This window comes from Porites lutea, chromosome 8, assembly GCF_958299795.1.
Source record: "Porites lutea chromosome 8, jaPorLute2.1, whole genome shotgun sequence".
Classification (NCBI taxonomy): Eukaryota; Metazoa; Cnidaria; class Anthozoa; order Scleractinia; family Poritidae; genus Porites; species Porites lutea.
This window is the reverse complement of record NC_133208.1, coordinates 28,363,343-28,376,360: the sequence shown is the minus strand read 5'-3', so window position 1 is coordinate 28,376,360 and position 13,018 is coordinate 28,363,343. Positions and strand designations below refer to the sequence as shown.

The following is a 13,018-nucleotide window of genomic DNA, read 5'->3' as shown; positions in this document are numbered from 1 at the left end:
ATGTGGAAACCAGGTTTCAGTGATAGGCCTTCAGTAAAATGCCAATATCCTTTTAAGTACAGGTTTAGCCTCGTCTACAGGAGGAGTCAAACTTCAGTGACATTTTTCTTGAAACAGGATGCTATCCCACTAAGCAACCCCGTCGAGTTGTATAGTCAACGAATTTCCAAACCAAGGCTTAGGTGGTAAACCCACGAAATAAAGTACGCATACAATTTATTGCATTGTACTGATGCATTACTGAAAAACACTCCAAATGACTAAAGAGACAATTAAAGCTTTATTTTTTCTGTACAAATTACAAGCGATCCGTTTTAGTTAGGCTAGAAGACAACGGAGTTAAGCATAGCACCCAGGCATTGAACAATATCTGATGTCATCATTACTTCTACGCTTTCCTCAAGATGGCGCTTGGGATCCTGATAAAAACACAAAGAAGGATTTGGTTTGAAGTCTAGCTTAGACTTGGGGCGCTTACCAAGAGTCAGAATAAGCCGGCGGGACTGGACTCCAAACGGGTCGTTTTGAGGGTCTTTAGCCTCAGAAAAGAGCCGGCATTTAGCGTGCATAGCACGGCGGTTTTGGTCGGGCGCGCCAACAAGCCAAGGTGGGCGAGGGCAGTGAAACTGCGCTGGTTTTTATTTTTCTCGTTGCTTCGCCCACTCGTTCGCGCGCGCTTTTGCGGCTCAGTGGTGCGCCCGACAAAACCGCCATGCTACACAGGCTACCGACATTTCGCAACGTCACCAACGGTTTCCCCGCGGCACAGGTAACAGGTAACAGATCACGAGTGTAGGTTAGAGTGCGGTCACCGTGGTACGGTAAATAAACAACTCTAAAAGTGTCTCCTAGCCCTAATCACACTCCAAAATAGAGTTTTAGCTCAAGGGGAAACTGCTTATCTCAGTGATCTATCAATAAACCAGTGACTTGCACTTGTGACTTGTGTTTGTACCTGCCAGTTTCCCCGCGGGAATTCGTTGGTGGTGTCGCCAAATGACTGCTGCTTTCTCAGGCTAGAAAGTTTTCGATAAAACCTATCACTGCCGCACATTCTATTAGGTATGGAGTTAAGTTATCTGGATGGACGGTTCTTATTAAACGTTTTAACTTCTCTTTGCAAATGGACTGATCTGGCCGGCCAGTCTAAGTGACTTACGGTAAGCACCCTCTATTAGTAACTGAATCTGATTCGCTATATAAAGAGATGCCATTTATTTAAACTCAAAGGCCAGAAATAACCAGAGTCAACAGTATTGCTCCGTAGTTTTCACTTACAGGGCAGTACTGCTAGGTAGGTCTCACTATTCACCTTGTTCCCTCCCCCCCCCCCCCCCCCCCCACCCAAAAAACAAAAAAATTTCTTTAAGTAGTTCTAATAACTGGTAAACAAGAGTTATTTACTAAGATAACGTCATTTCTTTTTGTATTCTAAAATGAAATAAGACACTACGATTTTGTCCCATTAAAGAATAATTTTTGAATGCTTTGACTGTGTCTGTTTACAAGTTAACTTGTGATAATGAACAGGGATGATGCAGCTGGCCAACTTGATTACGCCTTTAAGTAGCAGTTAGTAAGGGACGCACCGAGGCCTCACGCATCCGATTAGAATAACCTGGATTGAAAGCACGCCAAGTACGCCAGTTATATCATTGCTATAGAAAGGCATGTAGTTGGTTTTCTGTTGGCCATTCAACATTTAACATTGCCTAGAAAACACCTTGTTTACCCCCCAAAATTTTGCCTATCCACTGTTTTCTTCTTCTACTGGGTACTACAGTCGTCCCAAGAAAAATTGAAAAGAATGCTTTTGCAAAATTGGGGGAAGGGGTAAACGAGGAGTTTTATGGGCAATGTGAAAATGTTGAATTCTGACGTTTAACTACGCGGTCAGCTGGCGCGATGTCTGAACCAAGAATTTGACTGAGATTAGTCTGAGACGACGGTTTCCGGAGCTTTCTGGTAACTAGACCGCGAACATTCTCTCCATCAGATTTAGGGCCTGTTTACATGGAGTGGGGGACCCCGGTCTAGTGGGGTTGGTTTCTTTTGTTTTCACGCTCTGGGGGACACAAAACAAAAGAAACTTACCCCGCTAGACCGGGGTCCCCCACTCCATGTAAACAGGGTCTTAGTGAGGGAGTGCACGCGCCTTCAGTCACGGGAGTGGTCATTTTCGTGTCTCGCGAGTTTCGCTCGACGGACTAACAAAAAAGAGACTGTTCGTAGACTCGTAGTCTATCTGGTAACCAGCTGACTGCCTATAAGAGCCCACAATCATGGGCTCCTGCTACCTATTTAAAATTTAAATGGCCACCCCAGCGTCACCAAACGCGAGAGAATTTTCATAGTTTTATAACTGTTGCCTACCGAACCACAAACCATGGTACATGATATTTTAACCATGACCTTAACTTTCAGCCGTACAACACGAGGCAAGAGTAAAAAATTGCTCTGAAAAGGTGTCAAAAACGCTTGTTTCGGTACCGTTCATTACATACACACCTGTTTGCCGACATTTTTTATCGCTCGTTGTTCTGGGGTCATAGTATCTTCCTCTTCCACTGCCTACAAACAAACAAACAAAAGGATTTAACACTCATCGACTCAGGTGTTGCGTAGAATACCTATTTAATAAAGGACTTTTGGTAGATTTTCGGTAACAACAAAAACCAAGAATTGTCTGCAGTATATCTTCCTGAAGAAAGAATAATCTACAGTGACCTGTAAATGATTGATTATTTAAGAACACAAAGAAGACAAAATTGTTTTGAGTTGTGCTAGGCAACTTTAAAAGGCTTTCAGGAGACTGCCCCCAAACCCTAGCCTTGTATAGATGTTGAAATGAAATACTAGCTACACTCTCGAAGGGACTTGACTTGATTGACCCGAAAGTGAAGAACGAGTTAATTTCTTTGCTGTGTCAAGAAAGGGCGCTAGTACCGTCGTCACCTACCTTGTGGTAATTTTTGACAAGCTCTAACATTTCCTGCAAGAAAAAAAAATAAAGTTTTTTAAACCCGTGTTTAAACCTTGTCCAGATATTTCTGTTCAAAAAGACGGAAGAACGCAAATCGAGTTTTCCAAAAAAAAAGACGTCTTGAGAGGGTGTTTCAGGTTTACACACTAAACTTTGGGGTCATGTAGCATCTGCTCGAAAGAGAAGTCACCAATGGTGCTTAACCCTGACCCCCCAAAAAATACTGAAACAATTAAAAAATTACGTCATTGTTTTCTGCGACCAATCAGGAGAGACCTTACGAGCAGCTCCTACACAACTGAAACTTTGCGCGGTGATTTTCGTAATAGTTTTTATCCCAGATAGACATGCTTCCCTTCAGGAATCTGAATAAGTCAAACTTTTATCAGCTTTTTGGGGCACGTGGAATCCACACCCCTCAGCGAAAAGGGTGGTAATCATGGAGCTAAGCCATTCAACATACCTTCACTGTTTTCTGATTAAGCGCACAGTGTTCGTCATAATCTTGTAAAGTTAATCCATCCATCCACGTCTTTTTGTGTAGATTCAGCAACATCTGAGGAACAGAAACTTCAGAATTAGAAATGCGATCATCTGGTAGAATTGGACTACGAGTCCCAATTTTTCCTCTCCCCGCCGCGTCTCGCCTTTCTCGCGTGGGGTGATTTTCAAGCGCGCTCGCGTTTCGTTCGCTCTACTATCCCTGAGGAAAACTGGAGACTACTCGTAGTCTAGGCAGAATAGGCCCTTTGCTGCCAGTCATTCACGTGGTTCAAAGCTGCCATTCTAGAGACCAAGACACGCACTGACACAGGACACTGAAAGAGCTGACATCATTTAAAATGGTAAATGTTATTGTTTTCTCCCAGTGCATGTTTTGCTCCCCAGCATGGCGGTGTCTGTACCACGTGGGATGACAGATCAATAACCATAGTTTAAGACCATGAACTGACGTGATACAACTCACTTGACTCTGGAGATGACCACCGCACAGGTTGTCGAAACGTCACTCGCTGTCAACAACAACAGTCCTATTCAGGACTACATTCACCCGGACGATCATACTCAACATACTTATGAGATAACTCCTGGGGGTTCGAACCCGGGCCAAATTGGTGGGAGGCAAGTGCTCTCGCCACTGCGCCACCCTTGCTCCCCAAACCTTGCACACACGGCAATTCCCGCGCTTGGCGTCAGCTACATAGACTTGCGATATGATTGGCTCATTTGATTGTCTAAGAGCTTTTTGATTGGCTAGAAAAATAACTTAAGTCTTACATGTGGTACATAAACGCTGTTTATAAATATAGAAATAAAAGCTACATGCAAACCTTCTGTTCAAGTTCATTCTTCTTGTAGTTGATGGAGATGGAATAATAGTGTCTATTGAGACCATGGATCAAAGCCTAAAAAAAAAAAAAAAAGAAATAAGCACAAAAATTTTCAGAAGAGAATAGAGGCCATTAGATTTTACGATGAGGGCGTATACGAGTACGAGATTTTCTCATTATTAAATAGTGCGCACACACAGGACAGGAGAGGAAGGACGACCGCAAACCTTGTGTGACAAGCGTGACAAGAATTTTGTTTGAAAATGCTTTTCGCCAAACTTCACCCTCCTCTAAACACATCTTTTTGTAAAAGACCAGAAAAAATTAATGTTAAGGGAAGATCGCCGTGTAACCTTTTCTGATGAATAAAGGTACAATGAAGCTTTCCGGGGTGTCTCTTTTCAAGCGAAAAAACCTTAAATTGAATCTCGCTCTCCTCCTCGAATCTAAAAGCTTCTAATAAATAAACCATATTGATTTTCTGTAGAAAGAACTTGCACCTGTATTGAAGGCTTCTGCAAATGTCCAAGATTGGAAGTGGTCTGCCTTGATTCCTGACCTAGCACCATCATGTTGGGATTGATGAGTCGGAAGGCGTCAATTACCACCTAAACGAGTGGTTTGAAACAATACAAAATAAACAATATAAATTAAAAGGTTAACAGTCGTTTCGCCTACGAGTCGTTTCGCCAACGTCCTGTTCGCCCACTTCTGAAGTCGTTTCGTGTAGGTGTTGGGTCAGTTCCCTAGCTGCTTTCACCTGATCAGTGGCTCAAAGAACGAAGTAGATACGTGCGTATCCCACTTTTTTGTACCATGACTGAGAGAACGAAGCTTATTCATGCGCAGCGCTCGTCTCGCTTCTTGGCGGAACGAAATGAGACGTTCGCGAACGGGACGTTAGCGAAACGACTCCCCGGCGTAGGCGAAACGACCGGTCACCAAATTAAAGGCTCATCAGAATTTTTTTTTAATGGCCAATGTTTACTCGTTCTACCTTAGAGAACGCTTGCTTTCGTTTTGGGTACGGGTAGGCGAACATGTTTGCCACGTATTCATGTGAAAGGTGACCATATGAATGCACGATAGTCCTCAAAGGCCAGTTTGTATCCAATGATTTTGGTAGGAGAAGGGTCGTATGATCCATAGCTGTAAAGGGCCTATCCACATTTGGGACAAACAGGGGCTCAAACTTAACGCGCCCTGCATGTTTGCAACATGGGGATCTAGTTCCATGGTTAATTACACTGCATGTGAAAAGTTCAGTCTAGTTGGATTTATGATCACAATGCCGTGTCATTTTCTTTACAATGAGACCATACCTTTCCTTTGACACTCTGTATAGGGTCAACAACAACTGCTACAGCTCTCTCGGACAGCGCTTCAAAGCTCTAAGTGAAACAACAGTAAATTGTTAGCACTTAATAATTAATTTCGGCTTGATATTGCTGACGAATCTTCAGTAATACACTGCTGGTGAATCGAGCCTTTCTAGCCTGCATAACGCCGACAAGCTCTAGTTTTGCATGACATGGGGTGGGAGAGGGAGTCATTCACCCCACGCTGAGAGACTCGTGTACGCAGGCTAGAGCAAGTTAAGTGGTTTTAACCTCTGGTGAGTGAGTTTTGAGCTTTTCTTACATGGGTTTTGTTGGGTGTGGGTCACAATAAAGAGGAAATAAATAAAAGGGGTTCCTGCGTAGCGTTTGTGTGTGTTAAAAGTGTGAAGGTGGTAAGTTTAATAAATGTTGATAACTGCAAATAAAACTCCGGCGTTTCGGCAATGCTGCCTTCATCAGGGAAAATATGTGAGTTCGTTATCCAGGGAAAGAGGCTCTAGTGTGCATGGTCTTTATAGCAAATAAGCCCCACAGTTCGTACCTTTCTTGAACAAAAATTTCAAGGACTTTTCAAGGACTTTCAAAAACACATTTCCCATTTTTCAAAGACTCCATTCAATGCTAAAAAGTCTTGAGTCTATGTCTTTTTTAGTTCTTCCACAACATGAGCAATTTTATCCTGAAGGTCTTTCTGTGTTTGTTCCTTGTAGGTATTTGAGAAACCAGGTTGGACAAAGTTAGCACCGAAATTCAAGGACTTTACAGGAACGACTGCAATTTTCAAGGATTTTCAAGGCCTTGAATTTATATTTTAAAATTCAAGGACTTTCAAGGTGCGTGCGAACACTGAAGCCCAAGGCCATTCTCGAAAAAAATAGGTCAATCCATTAAGCCCAAAGAAACAGGGCACATGCCAGTACAAAAGGTATAAACCATGCACCTGAGCAGCGTTCTCAAAGTTACAACACCAACGGAATCACAATGTATCAAAATGATTTTCCAGATCCCTTACTAATGCATGACCTTGTTTATTCCAATACTCTTAGTTTTTTTTTACTTCCATATATATGAGGTGATTTTTATGCCAGTTCAATGTGTATGTTGTGGTTCAATTTTGTCCTTGGTTTAAATTTTATTTCTCTTTGTTTTTCACTCATTATCATACATTCCATACCCCAAAACAAAGGGAAATAAAATTTAAACCAAGGATAAATTGAACCAGAACATGTACATGCAATATGTACCTGCTGAGTGTTAATATCAACTCCTGAGAGCCAGCAGCCAAAGCCTGGGTGAGAGTGATACCAACCAACTACCATTTCTGGCCTAAGAAACAAACAAACAACAATGTCTACAGCTGTACCGCTCAGAATATCCTATAGTCTATTACTGAGTAGCCTGCATCACAGACGTATTCAACCTTGGTTAGTAACATCTTTGGAGCAGCGCCAATTTTCTTGTTCTGGCCCCAAGTGGACTCAACAAATTACAGGAATGACATTTCGAATTTTATTTCATCTTGATTGGCAAATCAACAGTAGCATTTTTAACAGGCCAATCATGGCACGTACTCAAATCCTGGTATACAGGTGGTGGCCAAGAACAAGGATTTTGTCGTACTTCGCAGACGGACTTAACCAGAGTTTAGCTTCGTCTGCAGCGCAGGCTAATTACTGAGGGTTCAGTAACTTCTGAGGAAGGCATCAGGATATGCAAAACCCATATGAGAATAATTATTATTTCAACATGTACTTTCATTTCACAAATTTGGAAGTAACGAAGAGTTATGTTGTACAAGGTGGTTTTAACTCTTGAGTGTGTGGATGAGTCCTATGGTGTTACCATTCAAATAAAACCTCTTCAGCAGTAAGTTCAGATGGTACTATTTATTTAGTATGTAGTTCTAACTTTTGAGTCTGGGGATGAAATCCTACTGTGTTACCATTCAAATAAAACCTCTTCAGCAGTAAGTTCACATGGTACTATTTATTTAGTATGTAGTTCTAACTCTTGAGTCTGTGGATGAAATCCTACTGTGTTACCATTCAAATAAAACCTCTTCAGCAGTAAGTTCACATGGTACTATTTATTTAGCATGTAGTTCCAACTTTTAAGTCGGTTGATGAAATCCTATGGTGTGACCATTCAAATGAAACCTCTTCAGCAGTACTTTCACATGGTACTATTTTATTTAGTATGTAGTTCTAACTTTTGAGTCTGTGGATAAAATCCTGTGGTGTGACCATTCAAATGAAAGCTGCTGAGCAGTACTTTCCTGTAGTGGTGTTTATTATGCTGTCTGTTAAGGTGTTTTGATACAGTTTTTCAGAGGCCATACCAATATTTTTCAATCGCTTTAAAAATGATTTATCCTTGTCCAATCACTATAAAATTTTCTCCACTAACTGATTATGGATTGAAGTTTGCCAAAATGCAGTGAAATCAATATCACTATGACAACAATAAACAAAAAACTTTGAAGTGGATAAAGGCCAATTTTTGTGTGATCTAGACCTGCTACTCAGAAAATCTAACAACAGGAACTTAAAGTGTGGTTTTTAGCAAATAAACTCTGTGAGAAGTAAAAAGTTCTGTGTGTTTGAATTCAAATAAAACGTGAAAATATTCCAATTGTTTAATAAAAAAGTTCTTATTAACCTTAAGTAACCTCAGAATGCTACTTAAATATCATTTTTCACTGCTTGGAAATTTTGGTGTATTTTTTTCCTTGTGATCCTGAAAACTAACATTGTTTTATCACCACCTGTCTAAGTGCAATGTTATTCTAAATTTCGACTTTTCGCGCTTTTCTGTATATCTCTGGAATGGCTTGACAGAATTCTTTTAAAATCTCATGACATAATCTTAAATATAATTTATGATGTCTGAAACTTTCACTGAGATTAATTCCATGTAACACCTTCAACTTTCAAGACAAACCTAGCCTACAAACCGGCAAAAAATCCTCATTACAACATTCACTATAATGACATTATGCTAATTTCTCCAAATCAGGGTGCACCATACATACTTCCATGACTCCATGAATTTTATTGCTTCTTATGAAAGTAAATCATTGACAATATATTCTCACTGAAATGTCCTAATCATGGAGGTATGTATGGTGAATATTAATTTGGAAAAATTTGCACAACATCAAAACAGGGAATGTTATAATGTGAAAAAAACTGTACAAAACACCTTAATGGTATACACTAATCCTAAAATTTGACCACTGAAATGCAAGGAACCAAACATTAATTTTCTGTGGTACAGTGTACAATCATGTAATAAAGTAATTCCAACTTTTGAGTCTTTGGATAAACTCTGAAAAGTGAGCATTCACATAAAGCTACATGCATTGATCTATTTGCTTGGTCATATTCTATGCTTCAACACTTTTACAAAATGGAGATTCAGACTAGGTTTAAATTTTGGCTTTTGGTGCGTTCCAGAGCAAAGAATAATATGAATGTAATGAGGAAAAATAAATCACCTGCCAGTCTGTTTTAACATGTCCAACATCTTTGCTTGGAAGACAGGATCTACTGCCTCAACGCTTACACCCTGTAAGTAAAAATATATAGGTATCAACAAATAACTAATATGAAACAAAACAAAGCAAAAACACCAATGAAATACAATAATCAAATGTGATGTTACAGGGTGTATGGGTAAAGCATAGAAGCAAAAATATTTGTTCTACGTTCCAGACACATCATTTGAAAGAATTTAACTGGGACGTAATGAATTTCACCAATGTATTATTGCTATTTAGGCTGAGTCACTCAGCCTTTGTCAGTCTGGTTGATTAGAGATAGTAACATGTAACATATTAGTCACCTAACCATAAAACAGTATAGGAGTATGGTGACAACAATGAAGTGATGGGTGTCTGGCCTTAATGTCTATACGTTGTGTAGCTTCCTTGATTTTTCCAGTATAATATTTATTACATTATCAGGTAAGCACGTATGACCATCTTATATCAAAGGGACTTAATTAATTAATTTCTAGTAGATCCTATGTTTCAATGGCTTGTTTTATCAAAGTGTTCAAGCATGGTGGTGATCCAGTAAAGGCTATGCTCTCTGAAAAAATGAAGGGAGCCCAGTACAGTAACTGTACAGTTACTGTACAGTAACTGTACAGTTACTCTGAACTTGAGAAATCCAGGGTGGCCAGCATACAATTTTGTATGAAAAAAACTAAGATTTTCTAGTCACCCAAGAGCAAAAGTTAGGCACCGGGGACCACCTGGCACTGCTAGAGCACAACCTTGCTGACCAGTAAATTGTTGATTAATTGGTTTGATCATTTGTCAAAACAAACTTGAAAGTTTTACATGTGAAAAAGCACAGAAAAAAAAAACAAGTTTAATTACTGTAAATCAAAAAAGGTAGTGAGTGGGATGAAGTGAGTAAAAATGAATATTATTTTAGTTAATATGTATATCTGGTGGTAATAAACACAAATGAATGACTTACAGTTCCACTTTGTGGCATTGCAAATACATCAATGACTCTGACAGTATAATCATCCACAAATTCTCCTAACATCAGACCCATCACTTCCATGGGAACTCCTGCCCTACCTGAAATAACCATACGGTTAGCAAACAGTGATACACTTTAACTATAGTTGAGAATGAACTGAAATATTGACATTGCATAGGGGAATAATATTCTTTACTGTATTACTATAAAAACAATAAAAAAACTTACCATGTTTTAACATCTTTCCATGAACACCAGAGAAAAAGTGATATTATGCAAAGTAAAACAGAAAATTAATGACAAATTGCTATGCAAAATGTACCTATTTCAATGATAATAGAAACCTCTGCTAACTCATTTTTAGCATAATTTGGACAGAGTGATCCTGGACATGGCATAATATGCAAATAACAGCCAAAACTATTCCTCCCTGGAAAACACTGGAATTGTCTAGGTATCCTAATATGAAGTCATGAGCTGCTTTACCCTTAAAGTCCTGCGAGTGAAGAACCTAAATTTTTATTAATCAGTGCATCATCAAGAAAAAAGGTTATCAGACTTAATGAAATGACCACCTAAGGGAAAATGCTATACAGTCAAACCAGGAAAACTGTGAACACCAGAAATGTTTCTGGAATGTTAAATGTGTTGTCAGAAAAAAGCCAATCAGGGATGAGAAAACTAAACTGCAAGCAAGAACGTTAATTTGTTTGTAGTTTTGTGGCTTGCTGGCATGTCCTGATCTTTGCTGTGACTTATCTTAACACAATAAACATTCTTGAAATATTTCAAGTGTTCACGGTTTTCCCGGCCGCACTGTAATTCTTTAACAAATTCTCCAAACTAAGATTTTAAGGAAATATATAGAGATCAGTCTAGGGAATTTGAATGTGGATATTGGTTAAAACATAAAAATTGTACTGTACCTTGAGAAGAGCAAGTGAGGAAATGTATACTTGTTCTGCTGTGTCTACTACTGGTGCATCAGTAGGTGGAGGCTACAAAGTACATAAATAATGTGTGATTAACACGTTATTCATCCTAATAATAATAAGTGGGGCGGGGGGAGGTGGAACAGGAGTCTGGGAGAATAGGGGCTGGGTTGGGTGAGGGATGCAGGAGAGGAAAAGGGTGAGAGGTGGGAGTTCTAAAAGGGTAGGAAGCAGGAAAAATACATGAAGGGGAGGAATTATGTAACAATGGATGATATTTTGCAATTGAAAACGGGCTACAGGGAAGAAGCCAACAAAAAAAGGGCCAGGGCCCCGTTGCATACAGCCTGCACTTAAGTGCTCACTTAAGTAGGTCACTTACAAATCCGTTATGGGTATACTTACAGTGTTGCATGGAACGCACTTAGCACTCTCGTAAGTTTCTGTTTTATGTGGTAACTTACGGGCTCACTTAAGTGCACATGTAACCTTGATATAGTACTTTATTAATGATTCACTCTTTTTTTTTAACCTAACCATCGGTGAAAGATAGCTTTCTTTACTTTTAGGGGACAGTAGCTTTATAGAGGTAAAAACTAACTCAATGCACAAGTAAAATGATGAGTTTATGCAAACGTGACGAATGTATAGAAAAAAACATGAATCTGTTTCAGCTATTTTCTGTATTAGTCTCGCTTGAATCTACGGTAAATTGCCTAAAATCCAAAAAATTACAAAGAAATGTTCTGATTGCAAAATTCACGGTTTGTGGCTAAAAGATGCTTTCAGAAATGATCAGTACACACGTATTTGCACTTCATTCCTTCTTTGTTGTCGAACAAACGACATTATATTTTTTGTCGTTTTAAACCCCTCATTTACCTCGCACACTTACTTGTTTTCCTCTTTAAAGCAAAGGTCAACTAAAAGTAATGAAAGCCAGAAAGATGTTCAGAAATTTTTTTGTTCGTGTGTTTCCTTTTTTGTTGGGCACGGCTGGGAGTGACAGGGTTACTAGACATCTCAATTAGACAGTCACCTAGAGTTTGCGCCATCCATTTTCTTTGACCCCCTATGACTATAAGGCAAACACGTCCCTAAAACAGACACCTTTGGTCAATCTCAAGCAGGTCATGAACAGAGTTCCCCTACGCTTACCCTAACAACCACAGCACACTGTTCTTGAAACTATACACTTTGTAGTGTTCAAAATCAGCAAGATTTGAGTTATATTTCACCAGTTAAAGGTTCATTGTGTTGTCCAGTTTTAGTAGGAGCACCAAGAAGCTAAACAATATGACTTTCATAAAAACCTGAAGCGTTGTAAGACCTTTGAATAACAGCACTTCTGATATTTTCACTCAATTCAAACTTTCACTACTGAAGCCAATTTTCGATAATAATGTACCTGGATTTGTAGAAATTTCAAGACTATTTCAACAAAAATTTTCAGCCGAGTGATGAAAAGTCTCGCACGAAACGCGACATCCAAAATGATGGTGGTAACAAAGAAAACTTAAGCTTAAATTATTTTGAGGCGAAAAACATGCCACGTAGAGAACTAGGACAACACTTTTACTCACTTGTCCAACTCCAGGTATACCACCAGATCCTAAACGTAAAATCCTGTCCATTTTCAGGTCGAATCCTAAAATTTTCTTCCTCCACGCCGGAATGACAGTGCACTCTAAAGATGGCGGATGAACCCTTTAGGTAGCTGCGTTGTGTATGGGACAACAAAGTGTGCTACAATAAAGTGTTCCGCTGACATCCATTGAGATCCGTAGGCTCTCTACAGGTCTTTTCATCAGATTTCAGGTTGTTTGAATGTAAAGAACTGTCTTGGAACACTGTTTAAAAAGGACTCATAAACAACGCGGACAAAAAGCTCTCTTCAGTGCAAACAGTATTAAGACGACTCTTCCAAAGCTTCTGC

General features: G+C 39.5%; 1 protein-coding gene across 1 annotated transcript; it reads right to left on the bottom strand.

The window, feature by feature from the left end:
- Nucleotides 1-261: 261 nt before the first annotated feature.
- LOC140945871 (26S proteasome non-ATPase regulatory subunit 14) lies at nucleotides 262-12,801 on the bottom strand. The gene is made up of 13 exons (XM_073394924.1): nucleotides 12,666-12,801; nucleotides 11,077-11,148; nucleotides 10,379-10,391; nucleotides 10,142-10,248; nucleotides 9,151-9,221; nucleotides 6,899-6,980; nucleotides 5,637-5,705; nucleotides 4,815-4,922; nucleotides 4,315-4,389; nucleotides 3,447-3,539; nucleotides 2,960-2,992; nucleotides 2,509-2,571; nucleotides 262-419 (listed from the first exon to the last, which is right to left on the bottom strand). The coding sequence occupies exons 1-13, from the start codon at nucleotides 12,714-12,716 to the stop codon at nucleotides 324-326; spliced, it is 933 nt and encodes a 310-aa protein (XP_073251025.1). The 5' UTR covers nucleotides 12,717-12,801; the 3' UTR covers nucleotides 262-323.
- Nucleotides 12,802-13,018: the final 217 nt, after the last annotated feature.

Excerpts from the sequence above, each read along its gene's own strand:
- LOC140945871 (XM_073394924.1), bottom strand. The coding sequence starts at position 12,716 with ATGGACAGGATTTTACGTTTAGGATCTGGTGGTATACCTGGAGTTGGA. Across the intron at positions 9,222-10,141 it reads CAATGCCACAAAGTGGAACT|GGTGTAAGCGTTGAGGCAGT; the intron begins GTAAGTCATTCA and ends TTTTACTTACAG. Across the intron at positions 2,993-3,446 it reads TTAATCAGAAAACAGTGAAG|GAAATGTTAGAGCTTGTCAA; the intron begins GTATGTTGAATG and ends TTTTTCTTGCAG.